Raw genomic sequence first — 25,897 nt, forward strand, 5'->3', positions numbered from 1 at the left:
TCGCGTTATTTAAAAAAAAAAAAACAAGTTTTCAATCTTTATCGTAAAACAAAAATCCTTTGGGAACATGATATAACAGTGGAAGTAACTCAGTTATGCTAAAAATAAGCAAAACGCAGAATTTATTTGTAAAATAATTGGCAATTTACCTCCCTTTGAAACTTTCCAGTGTTTTTTTTTTGTTGTTTTTAGACAAACCTCTTAGTTTTTTTTTGTTTTTTTTTTAGACAAACATCTTAGTTTTTTTTTTTTTAGACAAACATCTTAGTTTTGTTTTTTTAGACAAACATCTTAGTTTTGTTTTTTTAGACAAACATCTTAGTTTTGTTTTATTTTTTAGACAAACATCTTAGGTTTTTTTTTTTTTTTTTTAGACAAACATCTTAGTTTTTTTTTTTATTTTTTAGACAAACATCTTAGTTTTTTTTTTTATTTTTTAGACAAACATCTTAGTTTTTTTTTTATTTTTTAGACAAACATCTTAGTTTTTTTTTTTATTTTTTAGACAAACATCTTAGTTTTTTTTTTTATTTTTTAGACAAACATCTTAGTTTTTTTTTTAATTTTTTAGACAAACATCTTGGTTTTGCTAGTTTTCTTCAATAATTTTTTTTCTACGCTATCGTTTTTTCATAATTTTTGGAATTTTGAATTTTGCTATTATAGTTTAGTTGCACTGAAAACGTTATTTGAAGAGAAACAAAACATTAAGTCTTTTATGAATAAGTTGTTCTAATAACAAAAGTCTTAGGAAAAGAGGAAACAATGCACATTGCCACTGAGACTTAAAGGGCTAATGTGAATTAGAGGACATGTTTAAAAAGTTATGCATTGTTTATTCACATTACATTTAAATATCTGCAAATTTGTACAATCAGAAATGTAGGGAGCAGGAAAGGAATTCCAAAAGCTAGCAGTTTGAGGAAAGAAGCTATTAGAGTAGAAAGCCTCCCAGTATCACTGAATAAAACCGTAGGGGATTTATTAAGTTAGAAACTCTTTTTTGTACCCTGTCTAAAAAGGAGGGGCCAGTGGTTAGTATACTAGCCCAAATGTGACAACAATACTTGATGCATGAGTGGCTTTGTAGAACATGCATGCATGTGTGTTCACTGCATTTGCCGTGATCATCCCACTCGTTGCACCAGTCTCCAAAGTTTGATCCAGTCAGTGTCGCAACAAAGCGATTCTCCCTGTAAACAAAAATGCTGCTCAGTTTATAAATAGTGTTTACTATCTATATATCAATACTTTTAATGTATGTATGTACGTATCAGTTTCAAGATTATAAATTATTTAATCAGGAGATCCTATTCATTAAAAAGGAGGATAGAAAGATAGAACATTAAATTAGTATACAGATACGCTAATTTAATATTCGTCGTATGTTATCACCTTTTATACTCCTTTTTAATAAATAGGATCTCCCGATCACTGAAGACACAATGAAAAAAAATAAAAATTTGGGTCATACATGAAACTAAAATATACATTCTTGATCTTCTTACTAGGATCCAAGGGTAGTATCTGTTCTGTCTAAAGATGATATAGTAATATCATGGGGTTTCTGTTCACGCCGGGCATCCATACAATGGAAATATGTCACAGACTCCTATAAGAATATTGGAGATAAACCATAATAACCAGATATACTCTGACACTACGTTAACCAGATTACTTGGATAAATACTTTTACAGTTTTAACAAAAGGGTTGCAATAATATTGTGGGGTCTCCATTCATGCTGAACATCCACAGAATGCTCAGCAGTATGAAAGAAGCTGCTGTGGAATTTCCACAAGTCCCGCTAGTTATTATTTAGTTTATTTATTTATATTTTATTATTTATTTTAGTCAGATTACATCGCTTTCTCAAATCAAAAAGTAGACTTGCAAGATGATAGTTTTGCCTGGCCAAAATTTAATTCCATTAACACGGTGATTCAACTAAGATGCTGAAGGACTCAACTTGTTTGGAGAGACACACCAGTCAAACTTCCTAACAGCTTTCCAAAAAGCCAACTCCCCCCCCTCCAACTTCAACTCCTACTCTTCCTCATCTGGAATATCAACTCCTGGAATCTTTTTACTTATGACTGATTCTGGCCTTTGTTAGTGGTCACTATTCAACCACCCTGAAGTTTGCCACTCGAGATATCCTAACGGCTAAACAGTCATCCTTCAAAGTGGCTTATCTGCAGATAATCTCGGGCATTGCTTTTCTCACCATGGCCAATTCCAGCATGATTCCCTGTTAAATGAGTCACTTTACTCTAAACAAAGTAAATATCTCTTGGGTGGTCAGACTCCAACCAGATATTTTTAATTCCTTATATTTTCCTCCTTCATTCCTTGGTCAACAATGTCTGCCACTTGAATGTGCAGTGCGTGTTTACAGAGATGTAGAATACTGGCAGATGTGAGAAGTTTTCTAACTCATTAAAGGGCACCTACCTCGTTTGCAGCAGTCTTAGCAGTACCTTATATTTTCTAGCATGTTTACTAAGCTATTCTAGGTAGTTTTTTGATTTATAAGTAATCTGCCCCCATTACACTGAACTTTTCCAAGCATTTATTTTCATCCTAATCTGTGATGCAACACATTGAAGCTAATTAATAGCAAATTCTGAAAAATAGTACAAAAAAAAAATCGTTACCATGTGTAAAAATTGTTGTTGTATTAGCATTGTGGTACATAGGGACTGCTTTATCGGTAACACATTTTGGACATGTTATGTAAACTGCCAGATGGTGATGAACAAAAACAATTTTTCTTTTACCAAAACGCTGACCAGAGTTTAAAATGCTAGCAGACACTGACCAGGAATACAGCAAATCAGCATCATCCCATTTTCAATATTAGATGTATCCCTGCCAACCAATTTACCTATTTATTCTACTTTGTCATTCTGAATAAACTGAATAAAATTGATTGGATATCATAACATTAAGTACAATACTTTTTATTCTAAGATCTATATGTAATTTTCTTTTCATTAACATATCGGCAAAGGGAGATAAATGCTAGGGAATCTATTCTATGCTAGACAGAACAAATCACAAGTTGTCTATTAATCGTTAAAACAAATTATTAAATCATCAAAATAATTCTAGTTTTTCTTTTCTTTTTTTTTCTTTCTTTCCATAGCAACCTTCAAAATTAGTCCTCACACAGTCACAGTCGATGCCATTGAGGCCATCTCAAATTGGACTCGTCTCTTCATCCCGTCCAGGTATGTTTCTATTTTCCATCTTATTTTAAGCACTTTGTGCTCTTGTGCTCCTCGATCAAACCCCCATTCCCACACTTTAATGACACCCTAAAAATAATCCTAGCACTAATTCCTGTCCCTACGCAGAGAAAACATATCTGATAGGCTTTTTCCTAATCAAACCACACCCTTATGCTTTAATGACAACCTTAATACAAACCTTTACCCTATCTACTCAGAGGAAACATTCTTGATTACTTCCACTGTTATGTCATGCTCCCAAAGGATTTTTGTTTTACGATAAAGATTGAAAACTTTTTTTTTTTTGAATAACGCGATAATATTTAAGTACTTCTGACATATTCCAGACACATGTTCCAGTGGTGGTTGAAAGGGGGGGGGGGTAATCAAAACATAAGAATAAGCGAAGTAAATATTTTAAAATATTAAATAAAAACTAAATATTATATAACAAAAAGTTAAAACTTAAAAAAATCGAAAAAAAAAAAAAAAAAAAAACTAACGTAAGGCAAACGAACGATGTTAAATGTAAAAATTGAAAAAAGAAAACAGAAAAACGAAGTTAAAACTTCTTTAAAAAATCTGAAAAATAACCCCCCCCCCAAAAAAAAAACGTGAAAAATAGCTTAAATAAGCCTGTTTCAATATTAAAATTTAAAAAATCGGTGGGTACCCGGCATTGCCCGGGTGTTTTTGGGTGTGTGTAGTAGGTCGAGTGTGGAGGGTGTTAATGAAAACCTAATAAGCGAAGGAAAAAAAAACCCAGAAAAACGAACGTTAAGTGAAAAATGGCTTAAATAACACTGGTTCAATATTTAAAAAAAAAAAAAAAAAAAAAAAAAAAGACATCTCGCACCACAATTCGAACCCAAAACCTTTAGATAATGACCCAGCGCTCTAACCAACTGAATTAAGACGATGTACATGAAATTAGGTTATTTTTTTAAATCTTTAAACTAAATCAGGTTACGATGACGCATGCGTAGAAGAGACATCGTCCAATATCTAACAAGCTGATTTAATATATTTCTTCATTTCCATGCTGATTGTGTTATTTTGTGTTTATCATTAGGATCCGAGTCGAACAACGATCCCGAAATTACCGCTCAGCTCGACTCGTTATGCCTTAGTATGACGGAAATCGCCTTAGGAGGAATGCGTAAGTATTTTGCTTTTTTGTTTTTAAATTTGATTGGGAAGCTCCTTTCTTTTTATCACTGCACGAGTCTCAAGCAAAGTCTTCAGAATAAACGTCACCAAGAGAAACGTGTTCATCAGTAGTTCTAGTGTTGGAAAACTTCTGGAAAGAAGAAAATTTTCATGCTTAGTTTGTGGTAAGAGTTGGGAGCGAGTGAATTTTTCTGTGGCACTTGTAAGTATTGAGTACAAGAAATTCAGTGGAATTACAGATAGGTTGAGATATGGCTCCAAGTTTGTGTTCATAAATTGTGAGACAACAGCGAAAAATGTGAACTCAGATGCAGAGGTGCTAGCATGATAGTTGGAATTAGAAGTGGATGGAGTTAGTGTAGGGAAATTTTTGTCATTACTAACCAGCAGAGAGTTACCACTTTTGACTAAGGGAACAGTCTCTCCAGCATGTGTATGCAGTGTGATAATTTAAGGAAGTGAAACATGGCAAGTGAGGGTTGAGGACATATGTTTCATGGTGAGAAATGATACAATGGATTCGTGACACAATGATATGAATGACGTGCAAGACAAAGACTTCATGAGCTCAGGAGACTTTGATGGTATAGTCATGTTGAAAGAATTGATGAGAATTCTTGAGTTAGATGTAGAACAGTTGAGGCAGCAGGTTTATTTCACAGGGAAAGTTCAAGGAAAAGATGAAAGGAAGTGATAAAGACGGATTTGAGAGAAAGAGGAATAGACATGTCGGAGTTAGATTAGTTTTGAAGCCAATTTCTGAAAGTTGTCTAACGCATGTCAGTTTGTGTGCAAGACGTGTTAGACAACATGGACAAATGCAATCTCGGATATAGAGAAAATATGTGTGGATAGTGAAGTTAATGGAGTCGTTCAGAAATCTTGGGGCGCTGGGTGGAGCAGGTGCTTGTGTGATAGTAAGCATTAGAGGTGGATGGGGTTAGGGAACTTTTGCTGTTATTAACCTAAAGAATGCTACCACTGTTGACTAAGCGAAGAGTCTATCAGGTATGTGTATGTAGTGTGCTGATATGTGGCAATTAAAGCTGATCAGCAAGAGTTGGAGATATGCATTGCAAGGAGAGAAATAATGTGAGAATAACAGTTCTTTCTTTATTTTTGTTTATTTATTTATTATTATTTTTATTTTTGTTTATTTTTTATTTTTTTTTTTTTTGCATTTTCACCCCAAACAAGGCACAGTGTCACTTTGCTGTAAGGGCAACTATCTGAGGCATAATTTGCAGGAGTACTATGTATGTAGTTCAGTACAGTCGGGGAAGCAGGAACCTGGAAGGGAATTCCTAAATCTATCAGTCCTAGGGAAGAAACTATCAGAGTAGAAGGCTTTCTGGCATCAAGGGATTTTTACTGTGTAGAGGCAGGATTTTGCTGCTTTTTGGGTTTGTTTACATTGAGGGTGTATAAGGGCATGAAGTTCTTCAGAGCACATTCTATTAAAATACTTTTAAAATAGATGCAGAGATGCAACATTTCGTCAATGGGACAAAGAGGCTTAGTTTTGACAAGTTTAGAAGATTAAATTTGAACAGTATTGGAGATGTGTGCAGAAGAGGAGACTTTGATGGTATGACATTGTCGAAAGAATAGACGAGTTTTGAGGTTAGCAGATGTAGAACAGTTTATGAAGCAAATCCAGATTACGGGGGAAGATTCAAGAAAACATTTGAGGAAGTGATATAAATGAACAAAAGAAGGATAAATAAAAACCTGGCCGGAGATAAATTACTTTGGAAGCCAATTTCTTAAGGCTGCCCAATACATGCTGGCATGTAATACGGATGTTAAACTCAGTAAATGATGATTGGATGAATGTTGGCATTGTTTTGTCTGTTAGAGTGTATAGAGACCAAGACATCATTTAACTCTTATGAAGTCCTGCTCACAGGATCAATAAATTCCATTCTGGAAATACTCTTGCTGAATTTATCTTTTGCCTCTTGTGTTTTATTTTACTCCGGAAACCAAGGGGCCCACTACTTGAGGCAAACACTTAAACTCTATATGAGATACATAGGTATTTGAATGTTCCATTAAAGTTCTTTATCTCTCAAAAACTGAGTTAGTAAAGAAATTGAGAACATAATTTTCCTCTCCCCAATTAACTATTTTTATATGTTGTAGTATATTTTTCGTTTTGGTCTTACTGGATTCCAGGACTAGAATTCATCTAGTCTTGTGGAATATCCAACTTCGTGCTGCTACTTGAGGTAACATCACTTCGAAAAGGTGCACCATTCCTTGTAAAAGCTAATGTGAGTTAGCCATAGAAAGGAGATCTTGTTTGGGCAGCGAATACTGAATGTGATTTTGAATATTTGGTCAGGGTTTACTTATAAGGAAAAGTATCCTCATGCGAGATTGTTCTGACAAACCCCTGTACAGAGAGACGTTAGACACTCGAGGATAGTGTCTAGTAGGCATTCAAGTTCTCTCCAGTAGAGAATAGTCTATGATGTGTATCTTTGTGACCTGATGTATATTATTCAGTGCTGGAGCATATCGCAGGCTTTTTAAATTAATTCTTGGCTCTAGAAATTGATATCCTGTTGCTGTAAACTCCACTCTGGTACTTTATTTTATACCTGCGGTACCCATTTAATACTATTATTTCTATTTCCAGTTATGTAATTAAAAACAAAAGAAATTGGTTCTTCGTTATTGTGGTGAAAATCGAAATATTGAATTTCAAGTAAAACCAATGGTAGCAGTAATGAACATATCCAAAAATGATGAAATATGTTACGGTAGAAATTATTAATGAAAATAGTTTCCAAAGACAAAGAAAACAAGAAACTGGAGAGTTCTAGTTGTAACAAAGTGTTTTCTGAAAACTGAAAATGATTTATTAAAACTTAATTTTTGCAAATTGTTTTCAAAAACTATTTTCATTAATAATTAAATTTCTACATTATCGTTTTTTGTAATTTTTGGATATTTTAATTATTGTGACATGACAATTCAGTAGGATACCCTTGTGGAATTCAGTATTTCAATTTTCGAATTTAATGGAGAAAAAACAAGATTTTAATCTTCAGGAATTATCTCCCTTAGTTATAGTTTTGTTTAAATGTTTCAATTGTGGCTGGCTTTTGAGAAGAAATTGACTGAAACTTTTGGTCGTGTTAAATTTTTCTTGGACTTCATATAATAGATTCATTGCTCTTTCTGTAACGTTGGTTCTCTCTATCGCTCTAGACACTTTCCCACATATGAAGCTATGGAGAACTGTTGCCATATTTTAAGCTGGTGAATCTGTGCCCCATTTGGGGCTTCTTGATAAGATGGAGAACCGTATCCGTATTTTGATTGGCCTCACACTTTATTTTTTGTTGCAACCTCTCTCTCTCACAGATGTGATGCTGCTAGTCTCAACCATTTCTATACTATTATGGCATGTATTTTTCAGAATTGTCTGATGTATTCGTTTGTTCCGGCTTGTTTGACTTATTAATCTAGTAGTCTCTATGAATTTGTTGTTTTAATACCTTATTATAATGCAGTTTCATATTCCAGTAGCTTCTTTTGAAGAACTTAAGGCTTCTGCAACTCTCTTCCTGCTGTTTTCCACTTACCTATAACCCGACGGTCTTTTCAAAATTTAAGTTTAATAAGCACCTCTTGTCTTTGTGATGATCATCTTTTGGTTTTGTTAGTTCTTTATATCAAGTGGCTTTGCACTTTGTCTGGAGCAATTTTCATTAAAAAAAAAAATTTAAAGGCAGTTAATAATAGTGATGACAAGATTTATTTCTGCTATTTTAATGGTAACAATAGTTGTGAGTTTGGATCCATTTGTTTATTCTTCAAGTGCAGCATAAAAGCTGATCCTTTCTTTTATTTTGAACTAGCCTTGGTACCCGGCGTTGCCCGGGTGTTTGTAGGTGTGTATTGAGCAAAAGAAAAAAAAAATGTCATAATAAGCTGGCAGGCTCATACCCGTGACGCAAAAGCGGAAAAGAAAATGAAAGAAAATCTGACGTCTTACCTCTACTCCATGACGCAACCGGAAGTTTGGAACATAAAAATTAGGCAAAGTCAATCCAACCGATATGATGACTTGCAAAAACGGCTTGCAAAATTTGACCCCCCCCCCCTGTAAAAAGTGCCAAGTTGAGGTTGAAGGAATTAATGTTTTTGGCTAATTTTTCGATATTTGTCGTCTGAGATGTCAAGCTTAAAAATAGTACTGATCTCATGAAAATCTGTCACCTCTGTTGAAAGTTTTAGGCATGCATACATTCAAACAGACAGGTGAGATTTATATCATATATGATGACTTTGTACATTAGTGTATTCATTCTTTTGTGGACCGTTATCCTCATCTTTATAATTGTTTTTTGTTTAACGCGTTTCGGCCAACTAATCCTCTGGCCTTCAAGTGATTAACCATAACGAGATAGAAATGCTGAGTCTTGTAACTGTATCCTCCGTAATTACTGCCTTCCATAGTTGTTGTCTCAACATGTTTTGGCCAACTAATCCTCTGGTCTGCTTGGATAGAATTGAAACCGCTATCTTCAGACAATGCTCACCTGGAACTGTAGAGTCTTAATATTCTTATGTATTCTTCGATTATTGGGTTTGTACTGAACGGTATTATTTATTTATTTTTTCTGAAATCCTTTGAGATGAGGCGTCATAATTTGTGTATTTATTTTTTTTGTGGTTTGTTATTGTGGGAAACAATAACCATTGTTATATATATATATATATATATATATATATATATATATATATTGTGGGGAAACAATAACCATTGTTATTTATATAATATATATATATAATGATGAGAATAATGGAAATAGTATTCTGACAAAATAGAGAAATAGAATGGAACAAACTGAGTTATGTGTTCATTAATGTTTTGTATTTATTTCACCCAGAGGAAGTCTCGAAATAAAGACTAAACGTTGATGAACACTCGGTTTGTTCCTTTTTATTTCTCTCTATCTCTCTCTCTCTGTGTGTGTATATATATATATATATATATATATATATATATAAAAAGCTATAAAATATAAGTTTACAATTAGTTTCTATTATTCAGCAGAATAATAAAATACTGATTTGTTAGGTAATCCTTAATCCGCGGAGTTTCAAAGAATGTTAATTCTTCTCATCAGAGGAAAAAAAAGGTGAAAAAAACAACGGGTCCATGTCTGAGTAATCCAAGTTGAAAATCCGTCATTAGAAACAGGAGTTTAAAATATTGAAGACAGCCAAATTAATGCTGCCATGTTGCCCGGAGAAAATATGAGATTATATATGTATAATGACTTTTTATAGTTAGTAATAACCAGATTCCATTCTACAATTTCAATAGCAACATTATCTGTAGTGGCTATTATGTGTGATCAACTTCTGGTTGGTTGAAATATTATTTATAATATAAACCTCACCTATCTGTTTAAATGTATGTATGTTTCGCAAAAGCTTTTGACAGAGGCGATGGATTTTCACGAGATCAGTATCATTTTGAGGCTTGACCCTTCAGAAGACAAATATTGAAAAATTAGCCAAAAACATGAATTCATTTGCCCTCAACTGGGCACTTTTTTACTGCAAGGGGTCGCTTTTTTCGCCAATATTTTCGAATGTCATCCTCTTATCGATTGTCTAGTGTTAATTTGAACCTACGTCACTTCTGGTTCGGGGATGGGTGCAGTAGCTAACGCGCCACTTTTTTATTTTTCTCACATTCTTTTCCTCCTTTGCGGTACGGGTTTTCACAATTTTTGTATGTGCCCCCATAAAATGCAATTTTTGTTCACATTTAAAAAAAATTCACAATTTCATAGGACTAAATGATATTTTAATTCATAGTTGTTATCTTTTCTTTTATAAACAGATGACCCTTCATCATCTGGTGACCAGTGGACTGACCTTCAGCAGAATTTGCAATCGCATGCCAGAGTACCCCCATCCCCACCACCGCCTCCACCGACCCCTCCCACCCAACTCGAATAAACAGCCATTAGTCAACGGACACAGGATAGTTTCAAAGATGAAAGTTTGTGAACTGGTTTCAACAAAACTATTCATCCAATCAGGTGAGTCATATGAAAAGACAAACAAGAAAACATGGCTGACCACATATGAGGAGGAGGGGGATATAGGGGGAGGGATGATAAGCAAATGGGGAGGTTAGGGTGTAAGTACGGCACAATCACATCGACACACCAGTTCTCGCCAGATCACCGAAGTTCAGCAATGTTGAGCCTGGCCAGTACCAAATGGGTGATCATTTGGGAAAGCTAGGCGCTGTATGTACCTTCTGGGAAGGTTGGGCGTGGGGCCAGCACCCTCACCCTGTAAAAAGAACTTCTCGCTACAAAAGCATCTACAAAAAGTTGTGGATAGCCTATGCCCTTCCAGGAGCACAAGGGCTATGGATGGATGGAGGTTAGGGTGTAGCAAGACCTGCCATAGTATGACTAGATCACCCCACTCGGTGAGATAAATGTTTTGATCTTTGCAGATCGTATATCATGGATAACACTGGTCAGCGTTTTTTCAGCTGATTTAGGACGAATCTGATGCGCTGAATCAAAAGATTTCATTGGTTTTACTCAATCAAGTCAAGTTTTTGATCTATAACCACATATCGTTTTTTTGTTTTTTTTTTGTTTCCACATGTACGAATGTGTCGAACATTTTAGAAAAAGTTGGAGTGTATTGATTGGAAATGATTATTTTAAATGTCAAGTATTCAGGTCCGATAGTTCTGATAGAATATCATCAACGAGCCTCTGGTGAACAGATAAAATACTCTTCCCACCACTGGTTTGAATCAAACAGTTCACCAAGGCTCTGGACAAGGATGGTGACTGCTTCACTTACTTGTGCAAGGCTTTTCCAGGATTGACCATGGAGTCGTTGAAAGCTGACATATTTGACAGTCCTCAGATTTGGCAGCTCATTAGAGATCCAGAGTTTGAAAACTCAATGAACAAAGTGAAACTGGAAGCGTGGAAGACATTTGTTCTGGTAGTGAAGAACTTTCTTTGCAACAATAAGGCCAGAAACTATGCAGAACTTGTCGACAATATACTGCTTTCAGTAACCTGGGCTGAAACATGAGCACTACCTATTTTCACCTATGGACCAGTTCCCTGAGAACCTGTGTTCAATGAAATGCCGAACAGAGGGAGAAATTCCATCAGAATCTGAAAGAGATGGTGACCAGATATTAAGGTCACTGGGACACAGTCATGATGGTTGACTACTGTCGGAATCTGAAGAGTCCCTCCTGCTGCTGAGCATTCAAGGAGTTCTGAAGAAACCAAATTTCAAACCCTTAAGTTTGAACAATGGCGAAGCAACATGCAATTTATATGTACTTAGCTTTTATCAATGTCCACCATTCAAGTTACAGTAATAGTTCTTGGCCTTTTGGTCAAGATCAAAGTGTAGTATCTGTTCTTCAGATGCTGCACTTCATTTTCAAGTTACAGTAATTGATGTTTTTATCAGGCTATCAATATATCTTGTTGGCAAAACTTTTTTTTTTTGAAAAAGAACATATTTAGGATATGTGTTTACAGAAATCAGCTGATAATGCCACAAAAATGTAATTGATTTTGTCGCAAGATCTGATTTTTTCCAAATCAATTTAGCACAAAAACCTTACCTGATGGAGAGAAATGGCTGCTCCTTCCTGATTCAGCTATGTAAAAATGCCCTAAATCAGTTGTAGAAATCTTGCCAACATTCAAAAAGTAAAAAAATTGTTGTCCAGTGTTGCGAAACCTCTACAAAACCCGCATGTCCTGCTGGTGCTACCAGATCAGACTGTCTATTGGCTTCCGGAGACGAAATGCACCTACATCTATTTTCTGTTTTTTGTTTTTCTTTTCTCTTTTGTAAAACTTAATTATGTATTATGTTCTGCAAAAAACAACAGCCCCCTTCCCCTTCCCTTCTCTTTCTTCCTTTCCTATTTCCCAACCCCGTTAGTGGGGTATTAGAATACACCGATTGCCCCACTGCAGAGAGTAAAAGTCCCTCAATGGGGCCACCTGTTGGCCGTGGGTGGCAACCTGTAATGCTCTAGAACGGGATCCTGGTGGTTGAGTATCTCATGACCCGGACCCAAGTGGCCATGAGTCTACAACACTCCACTTTGGCTCTTACTTCGGTTAGACGGGCGGTCGGGAAGGCCCGACCCGATCAATCGGCTTGTCATGCCAAGCCCTAATAATAGCAAACCCTCACAAAAAGAAATACAAATACACTACACACAAACACCTTTAAAGAACAAAAATATGCTGATACTAGAAGGTGATGGCAAAATAGTGAAACCTGATGCGACAACACCCCTTTTATTATCACTTGCTGGGTCCAAGTAAATGAAGAAACTGTCATAAGCAGATACACTCACTGTTTGAGTATACCATCCTTGTATCCCTGAGGTGTTTGGGCGAATGGGTTTCCTCCCAACCATCTCCCAATTCAGGGCTCCGAGGAGGGTGGGGAGCAAGGATGATGAAGAAAAAAAAAAATTTATGGCTTCTAAAAAAATAAAACGACCCCATCCAGAAAGTGAAGATGAATCAGACTCAGATATAGAACTAGACAATCAGAATATTCCCAAGGTTCATTGTTTTGGAATATTTGGAGGGCAGTACTCCAATCACCAAATTATCCTCATTCATTATCGAAAAAGAAATTAGATCAATAACCAAAAACTACACAAATCAAAAAAACTAAAAAACAACACCCTCCTAATAGAAATACCAAACAAACTCTCAGCAAATACACTCCTAAATCAAAACCACATCCACAACCTCAAAATAAAAGCCTACCCCCACATCACCTTGAATTCTTCAAAGGGTGTGATAAAGAGCCCAGGAATAGAACTCTGCTCGCCAGAAGAAATTAAAAATAACTTAAAGGAGCAAGGTGTCACAGAAATCAAAAGAATAAGCATTAAAAAAAAAAACCAAACTATCCAAACAAACACCTACATCTTAAATTTCAATACCCCCAAACCTCCCACAGAAATAAAAATTGGCTATATTATAGAAAAGGTAGAAATCTATATTCCAAACCCATTATGATGCCACAATTGCCATAAATTCGGCTACCACAAAGATAGATGCACCAGACCACCAACATGCATAAATTGTGGTGGAATTGGGGAACACATAAACTGCGAAATGCCAGCAAAATGTGCAAACTGCAAGCAAAACGATGCAGCTGATTCAAAGGAATGCGAAGTTTGGAAAAAGGAAAGACTTATAACAAAAATAAAACACACCAGAAATCTACCATATCCGGAGGCAAGGAGACTAGTTGAGGGCACACCAGATTCCCCAACATACTCAAGTATTGTAAAAACCACAAATAGCCCGACCTCAAAACAAGAGATAGTACAAAATAACCTAATTGAACTGATGAAAGAATTAAAGTTACTAGTGGGGACATTAAAGGAAAACATAACTAAATTAACTAAATGGGACCTGAAGGAGAATCCCCAGTCCCAGAGAGATGAGGCTGAAACTCCAAACTTATCGGATACTACTACTACTAAACCCAAAGATTTTTCACCTACCAAAACAAAACCTACTAAAGAAAACCAACATAATAAACAAAAAACAGAAATGGTGCTGGTTGAGGAGGAAAACAAATTTGAGCTAATCGAAATCAAGAGCCAAGAAAGGTACTCAAAACAAAAAAAAATCAAAAAGTCCCCCAAAAAACAAGCTAAAAACTCTGAAGATCGAAAAACCTTGACAACGTTCCCAATCTAGATCTAAAACAGAAATACCACCAAATGAGATATCAAACCAAAAAACTAAAACAATACAAAAAATGGAAGTGGATGATTTTCTGCAAGTATCTACAAAACCTTCCCAGAAGCAAGAAAGCTGATAGAAGCAACAAAATATACAGATGAATAATAACAATAATAAACAACCAAAACCAAAACCACCAGCCAAAATACAAAACATTACACACAGAATCATACAATGGAATTGTAGGGGTATAAAAGCGAATTACAATTAGAACCTGCTGCCATCTGCCTACAAGAAACCTTCCTACAAGAAAAAAACAAACTGCAAATGAAACACTACAAAGCATACAATTTTATCAACAGCACAGGACATAGAGCTAATGGAGGTACAACAATACTCATCAGGAAAAACATAACTCATAACAAAATAAATATAAAAACAAAACTACAAGCAATAGCAGCTCAAATTACGCTACATAAAACTATCACTATCTGTTCCATATACATACCTCCAAACGAAACTATAAATACCAAAGAAATAAACGACCTTATAGAACAATTCCTCAAACCCTACCTTTTGCTGGGAGACTTTAACAGCCACAATCCAATATGGGGTAGCAAAAAGTTAGACCCCAAAGGCAAAACATTGGAAACACTCATAAACAACACAAATTTATGCTTACTTTCCTTCCACCAAAAGGGAAGGGAACGAGGAAGGAAAAGTCTACGAAACAACAAAACATCAACCTATCTAAACCCGCCACTGGATCAGGATCATCGATAGACTTAAGCTTATGTGATTCAAAAACTTTTATGGACTTTACATGGGGAAATATATGATGATACATATGGAAGTGATCACTTCCCAATCGTACTGGAAACATCCACTCTGAATGAGGAAACTCCCATACACTGGAAACTAAAAAGAGAAGACTGGGAGAAATTCTAAAGAGAATGCAAAAAAAGATTAATAAGAAACAAAAATCAAGATCTAGAAGATAATCACTTTACTATAGCAAATGAATGCATACCTAAAGGACAAGCAAAAGCATCAAGAGATAAACCATGGTTTAATGAAGATTGCCGAAAAGCAATAACACTCCGACGTGCAGCTTTACGAAAATTCAAGTTTACACCAACTACCCAAAATTTAATTGAATTTAAAAAAACTCAGAGCAAAATCACGCAGAACAATAAAAGAAGTCAGAAAAGAAAGCTGGAAAGACTATGTAAGTAAACTCAACACAAATGCAAAACCCAAACAAATTTGGGAAATGGTAAGAAAAATTTCTGGAAAACCTCAAACCTCCACTATAAGACATCTTGTAACAGGACAAAATAAAACCACCACTAAAACAGAAATAGCAAATTTACTGGCCAAAACCTATGCAGAAAACTCCAAAACAAATAATAATTAACAATTGCAGAAAATCAAAACAAAAGAGGAAACAACAAAATTAAATTTTTCATCTAATAACATGGAACCCTACAACGAGTTGTTCACTATAACAGTTAAAAAACTCAATAGAAATGTCACACAACACAGCAGAGCGACCTGACGAAATCCGATACGAATTCATCAAACAACTCCCCCAGGAATCCCTTGAATATTTACTACACATGTACAATAACATTTGGACAACGGGAAAACTACCAAAAACCTGAAAGACAACAACAATTATACCAATCCCCAAGCCAAACAAGGACCATAGCAACCCACAAAACTATAGACCTTAACTTATGCTTATGTAAAACAGTTGAACGCATGATAAATAACAGACTAGTCTGGTATTTGGAAAAGAATAATAAAATAACCAAATATCAATGCGACTTCAGGAAAAAAATGAGCACAAATGACAACTTAATTAGACTGGAAACCTACATCAAAGAAGCTAACATAAAAAAAAGAACAACTCGTCGCCGTTTTTTTTGGACTTAGAAAAAGCATACGACACCACTTGGAAATATGGGATATTAAAAGATCTACACAAACTCGGACTAAGAGGCAGACTCCCAATATTCATCCAAAACTTCCTGTCAGACAGAATCTTTAGAACAAAAATAGGACCAACGCTGTCAAAACCAGAAAACCAAATTGAAGGAATCCCACAAGGTAGCATACTTTCAGTCACTCTATTCAATATAAAAATAAATGACATAATCCATTACCTTGATCCTGGGTTAAATGGCGCCATGTATGTCTATGATTTTATGATCTCTTACCAATCAAAATACATGAACACTATGGAGCGACAACTCCAACAATTAACAAAATACTCAAATAGACTACAACAATTCATTAACAAAAAACTCAAATGGACTACAACATACGGCTTCACAATATCAAAAACAAAAACTAAATGCATACATTTCTGTCAGCAACGAAAGCTACACCTAAACCCAGATTTTAACCTACACAATGATGAAATACCAGTCGTAGATGAATATAAATTTCTTGGCATAACGTTTGACAAGAAACTTACTTTCATACCTCATATCCAAAAGCTCCAGACAAAATGCAACCAGGCTCTACAACTACTACGTGTGGTGGCTCACACAAAATGGGGAGCAGATCAGGATACTCTTCTTAAACTTTATAAAACAATAATTCAATCTAAATTGGACTATGGCTCCATGATCTACGGTTCAGCCAGGAAATCATACCTACAAACATTAAACACGATACATCATCAGGGACTGAGACTTGCACTTAGTGCTTTCCCCACCTCCCCAATAGAAAGTCTTTATGTAAAAGCAAATGAACCATTATTAAAGCTAAGATGAGAAAAGCTAGCTATATATATACCTCATCAAATTAAAATCCTGCAACTTAAACCCAGCCCACAACTGCACACTAAACCCATCATACAGAACATTATTCAGCAAAAATGAAAACAAAACAAAGACTTTCGGGCTCCGAATGAATCAAATCATTAAAGAAACAAATATCCCATTAAACAAAATTCACAAAACTAAATTAACAGATATCCCTCCATGGACTATACAAAAACCCAACATAATACTAGATCTCAACAAACTCCCTAAAACAAAAACACACCCCGACACCTACTTGGAAAAATTATCAGAAATTAAAGAAAAATTTCCAAACCACCAAAACATTTACACTGACGGTTCCAAGGATACAAAAAGCACCGGCAGTGCTGCAATAACAGGAAAAACTACCAAAAGAAAAAGACTACCAAACGAAGCATCTATCTTTAGTGCTGAAGCAACTGCCATAGATATGGCACTTGACATCATAACAGAAGACCACAACCAAAAATTTATCATCTTCTCTGACTCATTATCTGTATTAATAGCCCTAAAAGGGAACAAACTAGAAAACCCCCTAATAAATATAATGATTAAAATAAACAATCTAGAAAAAAGAAAAGAAATCATACGCTGCTGGATACAAAGCCACATAGGTATAAAAGGAGGAGACAAAGCTGACCTCGCAAAGTCATCCCTAAAAATGACCATAGATAAAAATCTCAAAATTCTCCATACAGACATGAAATCAACACTAAATAAACACTTAAAAGAGAAATGACAAAAGTCATGGAATCTGAATAAAGAAAACAAACTCATCAAAATAATACCTTATCTTAAAAAAAAATGGACACAAAAAAAAAAATAATAAACAGAAGAGAAGAAGTTATACTAAATCGACTCCATATAGGACATACACATCTAACCCACAATTATTTATTAAAACAAGAACAACAACCAAAGTGCCAATGTGGACACTTACTGACTATAAAACATATATTCGAGGATTGTAAAAATACCAAAATTATAAGAGGAAAACATTTCAACAAAAGAAAATTAGGAAAAATACTCCAAGAAGTTGAACCAAAAAAAAATTATGGATTTCCTTAAAAAAAATTGGAATATACGACAAAATGTAAACACTTATTACAACAAATGAGAAAATATAAAAAACATCTAAACACACAACAAATTATCAATATATAATAAAACTATACAAACCAAGTATAGCAAACATCTATTTACAAAATAATCCCCTGTCATCTGCAAAAGATCAACTTTTGTTTGTTGTTCTAACCTATTTTGGATGTTGCAAATATTTAACTTTAACCTTTCTTATTGTTTTAGCTTTTTAATTTGTTTTGATTATCATTGTTCTACCATTCCCTTATCTCCCAAATATTTCATTTATATCGAATCTGGCCCAGCCATGCAAACTGCAGAGCTAAACTAGCTAGTGTACTTGACTTTTCCCACTGCAGGGTCCCAATCTGTTATAGAGGCGAGGGGGGGGGCAGCTCCTGAGCTTTGTTCAACAATCTACTATGGCTGGAGACGAAAAAAAAATTTACTTTTAAACATTTTTTAGAATTAAGGAATAGATAGGTTCCACCTATCGTCCTTTGTCTATTAGCCAGGTGCAAAAGTACTATCATAGACACACAGTGCTTAGCAACCTTGTTCCTTAACTAGGATAATGAATTTTCTGTGTCTCTCTAGTCCAAATAACTAGTCTAGGATGCTCTTATTCTGACAGGTTGTATGTACAGATTTGACAACATGTTTGTCTATTGTTTGCAATTGGCAGTACAGGAGCTCTAATTCTTACATAGTGCCTATTAATAGTTGTGTAATATTAAGATAACTGTAGTGCCATGTTGCGAATGGTGAGAGATCCTGCTTTTATTTTTGTTTTGGCTTTTCACACAAGCTGAAAGGTCCGACATATAAAATCAACAGTAGGTTCTTTGATATAATTCAAAATGAATGTTTGTTTAGAGCACAATTGAAGCATGATACTTTTGCATTAAATAATTTTATAAAACTAACAGTAGGTTCTCTACAGTGCAATGTAGACTACAATATATTATGGACTAAGTCATTGCATAGAGCATATGAAGCTTCCTCCCAATCCACCCCGATTGGTCCCACACTAGAGCAGGCAATCGATTGGTTTGATTCAAAAATGGGCGATTTAACTGATTTTGGTAGCAATAAAAATATGGGATTGTAGAACATTCATTGATTATCATTCAAATTCCGGGCAACGTCAGGTCTCCCTGCTAGTACATTATGTGTATGTATGTATGTATATATATATATATATATATATATATACACACACATCTGTAAAAGTCTGAGGAAGCTACAGACGGCCAAAAAAACGGCCGGGTAGCTGAAACAATAATGGAACTTAACAGAAAAATATGGTAATAACAAATAAAACGCATATTTGGTCTACAACAGTATTGAGCACTTTCTTCAGTTTTTATTAATTACCATTTCTACTATATATATATTTATATATATATATATTATATATATATATATATATATATATATATATATATATATATATAATATATATACATACACGCACACAAGGTGCATTCCAAAAATGATATCTCCATCTGTGAGTAGTCAGTCGCGTAGATGGTTGAAACTGAAAACATTTAATAGCAATAGTCGATAAATGTAACCTATTTTTCTTTATTATAATTTCTTGTAGATTAATAAATATTGTAATTTATTCAATTTTTATTTTCATCAGTAATTCTTTTTTTTTTTTTTTTTTTAAATTGCTGCATATTATAAATTGAGCTTTTTATTATCGTAATAAGAAATAATATTTATGTGGGTATTATAAATGTAATTGCTATATTTATATATATTCAATATATCGCATGCATAGAAAATTCTTTCATCCAATATTTAACATTTCTGTTTTTCAGATTGCCATAAAACATGTAAAAACGAAATTTGTTCCCCTGATAGAATCAGTTTCTTCGGGATGAACCAACGATGCTGCTGCAACTACAAACTGCTCACATTGTAAAGAAACTTTTTGTACAACTTTTCAAAAATCACGTGTAGCATATTAAACTCAAACTATATATATATGTGCATATTATAGGTGCAGCTGCATAAGTGCAGCAGTGCACACAGATATGCAGATATGTGTGTATATATGTATGTATTCAGTAACCCCCTCAAAGGTGAAAACAAAACCATTTTTTTTTCGTTTTCTGTTATTTTTTTTAAGCTGGATATTAAAAAAAAAAAAAAAGATACAATTTTTTTTTAATTTTTCCAATTTTTTTAATTTACTTTTCAATGTAATTTTTTAAATTTATTTTTATAAAATCTTTTATTTTTCTAAAATTTAGTTTAATTTCATTTTTTATTTTTAAATAATTAGGTACTTGTACAGTTTAATCAAGATATCAAAAAATGAAAATATTGAAAAAAGGTTATATTGTACATATCCGTAATGGAACGAAGTCCTCCGAAAAAAAAAAAAATTTCCCTTAATTTCATCAAGTAGTTTCTTTTTTACAGCGAAAAACAATTTGTTAGGATACCGAGCAAAAGATTTGATTTTTAGGAAGAAAAGCTTGTATTAAAGATGGGGAGGGAATGTTGGCATTTTATATGGAGTTATCTCCCTGTGGCGTGTTCAAAAGATTCCAAGATGGTTGACTTCAATGCGCTCTCATAAAAACATGTTTTTCTGCTGTAAAAAAACTACTCTATCAAATTAAGTGAAATTTGTTTCCGGAGATCTTCAATCCAAAACAATCAAAAATGGATACATACAATATAACCTTTTTTTTTTCTTTCAATATTTTCATTTTCTAATGTCTTGATTAAACTGTACAAGTACCTAATTTTTTAATTTTTTTTTTTTTAGTTTAGTTTATCTTTAATTTTAACATTATTTTATTAAAGTTAACGTTTCATATATTTTTATTTCATTATTTTGAAGATCTTTTGGATTTGATTTTTTTTTAGTTCCATTTTACTTTTTTTTCATTTTCTAAATATATTTAATTTTTTTTTTTTTTTCAATATTTTACAATTTTAATTTCTTTTTACATTAAATTTTTTTAGTTTTTGAACATTTTTATTCATGGATTTTCTTTTTTGTAATTTTTTAATTTTTTACTTTTTTGTTTTTTCATTTTTTGTGGTTTACATTTTTCATATAATTTTTTTTTTTTTTTCCAAGTTTTTCAATTCTGTGTTTTTTGCTGATCAAGATTCATTTATTTTTTATTATCTGGGTTCAAGGGTGGAGGTCTTTTTGCAGATATTGTTTTCAAATTTTCATATTAATCTATTAAATTTTTTCTTTTTTTAATATTAAACGTGTGTGAAAATATGAAATTCTTAATTTGAAAACCTTTTTTATTTAACACTTAAAAGATTAATTTTTTTTTTTTTTTTACATATATTTTTTTTTCTCCAAGTTTTGTTGAGTTTTGCTTTAGTCCATCCTATCAGTTAGATTTTATATACCGGTCAATATAATCAAGGGGAAATTTATTATATATAACTAAATGGAGATTTTCCCTATTCTATTGACCGATATACCTTCATAATTATTATATATTATTAAAGGTGGATTTTCTCTATACATAAGAATAGGCTTGTGATAATAACAAATACCACACGACTCCAACTCCCGAATGCAGCATTGAAAGATAGTATAATAAATAGTACAGTAACAAAAGTTCGGCTTCAAATGGACTAAGTTTCCATTAGTAATAGATACAATAATACAATTAATAGAAGTTGTAGAATAGTTTTTACTTCAGGCAAACAAATATCAAATCTCCAGTAATATTAGAATTACAATAGTAAATTAATAGAATTTCAACTATAGTTTTGGTTTCAGGTCATGATATCGGATACCAAACCCCATTATTAATAGAATAATCAATGAATAAATTTTTCCTTTTTTTTTTTTTTTTTTTTTTTTTTTTTTTTTTTTTTTTTTTTTAAATTCTTGTAATAAATTTGTTTTTGTAAATTGTAAAACTTTAAAATTTTTTATTTTAATTTTTATTTCAAAGAATATTCAGCACATTTATATTATACAAACGAAAACAATGTTGAATTTCATGTAAAACAAATGGTACCTACATAATTGTCATGTCACAAGTAGTAACATATCCAAAAATTACGAAAAACAAATATTCATGAAAAACAGTTTTCTATGAAGTTTATATAGGGAATAAATTTTGTCTGACATTTTGAATTAGGTGTTTGTCACGTGATGTAAAGCAACAGCACTTAATTATTTCCCCCCTGTCAACTGATCTCTTTTTTTTTTTTTTTTTTTTTTTTAGTAAACGTAATATAGTGATTTCACTTCCTTTCACAAATTTCTTTTTTCTTTAATAATTATTTTTTTAGCTTATCGTTTTCTGTAATTTTTGGATATATTACTATTTGTAACATAACAATTACGCTTAACTGGAAATTTAATATTTTTTTGTTTGCATAATTTAGAAGCGCCGAATAATCTTTTTTGTCTTAATTTTAATATTAAAAAAAGCATTTTTAATTATTTTTTTTTTTTTTTAATATATATTTCGTTTAAGATTTTTTTTCATTCTATTTCTTACTTTAAAGATATTTTTGTTTATATTTTTCAACTTTTTTGAATGATTTAAATTTTTTTTATTTAAAGTTTTTTTTTAAAAAAAAAAATTTTTTTTTTTTTTATCGTTATTATATTTGGTCTCACCCCGACACTAACCCTAACCTAGCCCCCACACTAACATGTTTTTCATTTAATCAAGTTTAAGATATTCTCCTTAAACCTAACTCTAATTTCAGTTTTTCTTAAATGTATATAAAAAAAAAAATCACACCTTCAATACTTTTGTTTTGCTGGCGTGTGACAAATTTGTTAACCCCCCCCCCTCCTATTTGGAATTTTTGAGCTGCCCATTAATAACTTTTATTATTTGACTTGAAATTAATTTTTGGTAAAATTGTACTCCTTTGTACAATATCCTAATTCAGACAAATTTCTGGTTTTGTTGATCAAGGGCAAAACAAGGGACTAGTGGCTCAGATGGTCTTGACATATGCTGATGACACATTTGTGAAACTCTTTTTTAAATTTGAAGTCGCCAGGAAGCGACTGGGAAGAAGACTGATGAGATGAGCAAACACCTTGCTACACGATCTTCATAAAAGTTCAGCACTAACCAGCAGAGCGTTATCACCGTTGACCAGTGTTTGATGATGCATGCATGTGAAAGCTGGCCAGTGAGGATTGAAGACATGTGTTGCATAGAGAGAAATGGATGTGTAATGTGAGCCAGGCTTAGATCTGATAACCTCAGAGGACAGTATAAGGAGATGTATGTAGGACAGGAGACTTTGACGGTATGGTCTCGCATTTAAAGAATATATGCAAGGTTAGATGTAGAACAGTTGAGGTAGCAGGGTCAGTTCATAAAGAAAGAGCAAGGAAAACATGGGAGGACTTGAGGGAAAGAGGAATAAATAAAGACTTGGCCAGAGATAGGTGACTGTGGAAATGAATTTCTTATGCTTTTTACCATATACTAATTGATCATGTATCCAATACATCATTCAATACGTTCTGGGGTTAACTAATTAATAAAACAACCTTTTGCACAAAATCTGACTTTATTCCTCAACATAATTTCCTTCTAAGGTGATACAATGTAATACTTTTTTCTCGCAAGGATTTGTCTTTCAATTTAAAATACACCTGTTTCTGATGTAACAGCTCTTTTCCTGGAGCATTCTTTTGAGGTCTGCAAACAATCACTGGAGGTCAGATCTTGAGAACTGGGTAGTTATAGAAGTAATTTGTAGTATAATTCATGTTATTTTGGCATTGTTGCTGTCAAATTATGACACAATCAATCATTTTGATGGAAGAACATTTTCTTTTTTTTTTTTTTTTTTTTTTTTTAAATTATTTCTAGCCGTTTTTTGGCGCTTTCTTCTATCAAATGCTACAATAATGATATTTGTTATTGATCATTCTTCCTTTTATGAGGTAATTGATCGACAACATACCTTAAGCATCTAAAAATATGGAGGCTAAAAGCTTGCCTGCTAATGTTTGCATCTTTGGTCACTTTAAACGGTTTTAACCGGCTGCTGACTAGTACAGGGTGAAGTAGTGAACCGTTAATACATTATTGGTTTTGATTTGATTGTCTGAGCAAATGCAGCACTCTCTTCAAACACAACTTTTTCATTAATAATTATTCATGCACAGTAGTGAATACACTATCTTTTGATATCTTTTTTTTTGCGTACATGACTAACCACTTACAAAAAAACCATAGACCACGCTTAGATAAAGGTTAATGAGTTCATTAATAGGACGATTAGACAAACTTTGTGTGTGGGTTGGTAACAGTGGTTGAAACTAAATACAATTTTTTTTTTTAATGGCTCAGCAAGAACGTTGTTTATGTTAGCTTTGAAAATAACCATGTTGTAGTCAGTTGGCAAGCAGTCTTGCAGTATTGTGTCCCACAGATGGGCAAGAACGTAATTTACAATGGACTTAATAACAACCATGTTGTAGTCAGTTGGGAAGTAAACGAAAAGAGAAAAAAAATAATGTACAGTGGTTGTAGCTTGAGAAGTTTTTCTGCATGTTCATGCAAAAATGGTGAGTACACTGTCTGGTTTTAGGTAGACGAGTTTTTCTTGTGAATGTTTTACAGGGGTGGGGCATAGATTGGAGCTCAGTCGAGCACTTATGAAAATAACAACAGAGCAGAGAAAAAGCGGCAACCTTTCTTCTATGAGAATAGGCAGTAAAGAGTGCCCTGATCAGCACTTCTTCGTAGGTGGCAACAATATTTGGTTTTAGGACGTCTTATCTGGCTCTTATACAGCTACAGGATTGTCGGGAGTGAGATACTTTCCACCTCGGTAGAATGATCTAACCATTTTCCTAGCTCAAAGGAAATTTCAAGATGAAGTGATCTGCAAGAGAACACAAAAAAGGCTTTTAGCGTTGAACGCTTTCCATCGTGTCGTCACCTGTAGGCATCAGGTTTTATTGCTAATTGGGTTTGTCGGGTGTATTTATGTTGAGGACATACAAGTACAGCATGTCGGAGCACATTTTGTCAAAATACTTATAAAACATTGCATTGATGGGACCAGCCAGTGCTGGGTTTAGGAAACAATGCAGCACCTATTAGGTCAAAGTTTCTTTATTGCACTCTCGTCCACGAGGGACGAGACTAGTTGTTAGAACACCAGCCGAAATGGGTTGAAAAGAAGCATTAAACCATTCTTAACATGGGATGAGTAGGAGAAACAAAGAGTAAAGTGGTCAACCATAGTTGGAGATAACATGAAAACTTCACCACGGTGTAGGGGAGGACACCACTTTTTTTCCAGGATTTCTCCACTTATCCTTGAAACTCACCTTATTATGCTATGTGTTTTAAAAGGGGTCATCAAGTACCATTTTTTTCTTTTTTTTTAAATTTTTTTTATGGTATGTAAAAATAAAGTTAAACAAAACAAAAGGTCTTAGTATTCTGGCCGACTTGTCCCTCAAGCCATCTAAGGGGTTAAGAGCTTTTACATCAACACTTTTGACTGACTCGGAGTTCTCCGTTGATATTCGGAATTGACTCCATAAGTACTGAAATTCCTCTGGATACTCATTCATTAATAGCACCAGAAGAGTTTTTTTTTTTTTTTTTTTTTTTTTTTTTTTAAGTTTTAATTTCATTCATTATTTGGTTTATAGACTACTACATTACTGTTGCTTTTTTTGTACATATATTTTTTGTTCTTTTTGATTCTTTTATCTCTTGTTTAGACATTATTGTACATTTTTTGAGTCTGTTACCCACAGTGCCTTGGCTGCCGATACTAGTATGCTCCCTACTGCATACTAGAACAGGGGATGAATGGAGAAATAAAAAATATTTTAC

At 33.5% G+C, this 25,897-nt stretch overlaps 1 protein-coding gene across 3 annotated transcripts in view; it reads left to right on the forward strand.

Annotated features, from left to right (window-relative positions):
• LOC145268365 (protein Smaug homolog 1-like) overlaps positions 1-25,897 on the forward strand; it is a 100,474-nt gene that overhangs the window by 74,371 nt on the left and 206 nt on the right. Inside the window, exons 12-15 of one of the 3 annotated variants that reach the window (XM_080123911.1) lie at positions 3,148-3,232; positions 4,305-4,391; positions 10,275-10,476; positions 19,886-19,985. In XM_080123911.1, the coding sequence (XP_079980037.1) occupies positions 3,148-3,232; positions 4,305-4,391; positions 10,275-10,393 (291 nt within the window). In that variant the 3' untranslated portion in view covers positions 10,394-10,476; positions 19,886-19,985. Of the gene's footprint in view, positions 1-3,147; positions 3,233-4,304; positions 4,657-10,274; positions 10,477-19,885; positions 20,223-25,897 lie in introns of those variants that run through there. The other 2 variants (XM_080123910.1, XM_080123909.1) reach the window with 2 other exon arrangements.

This window comes from Euprymna scolopes, chromosome 43 (assembly GCF_053919585.1).
Source record: "Euprymna scolopes isolate OS-2025 chromosome 43, ASM5391958v1, whole genome shotgun sequence".
Classification (NCBI taxonomy): Eukaryota; Metazoa; Mollusca; class Cephalopoda; order Sepiida; family Sepiolidae; genus Euprymna; species Euprymna scolopes.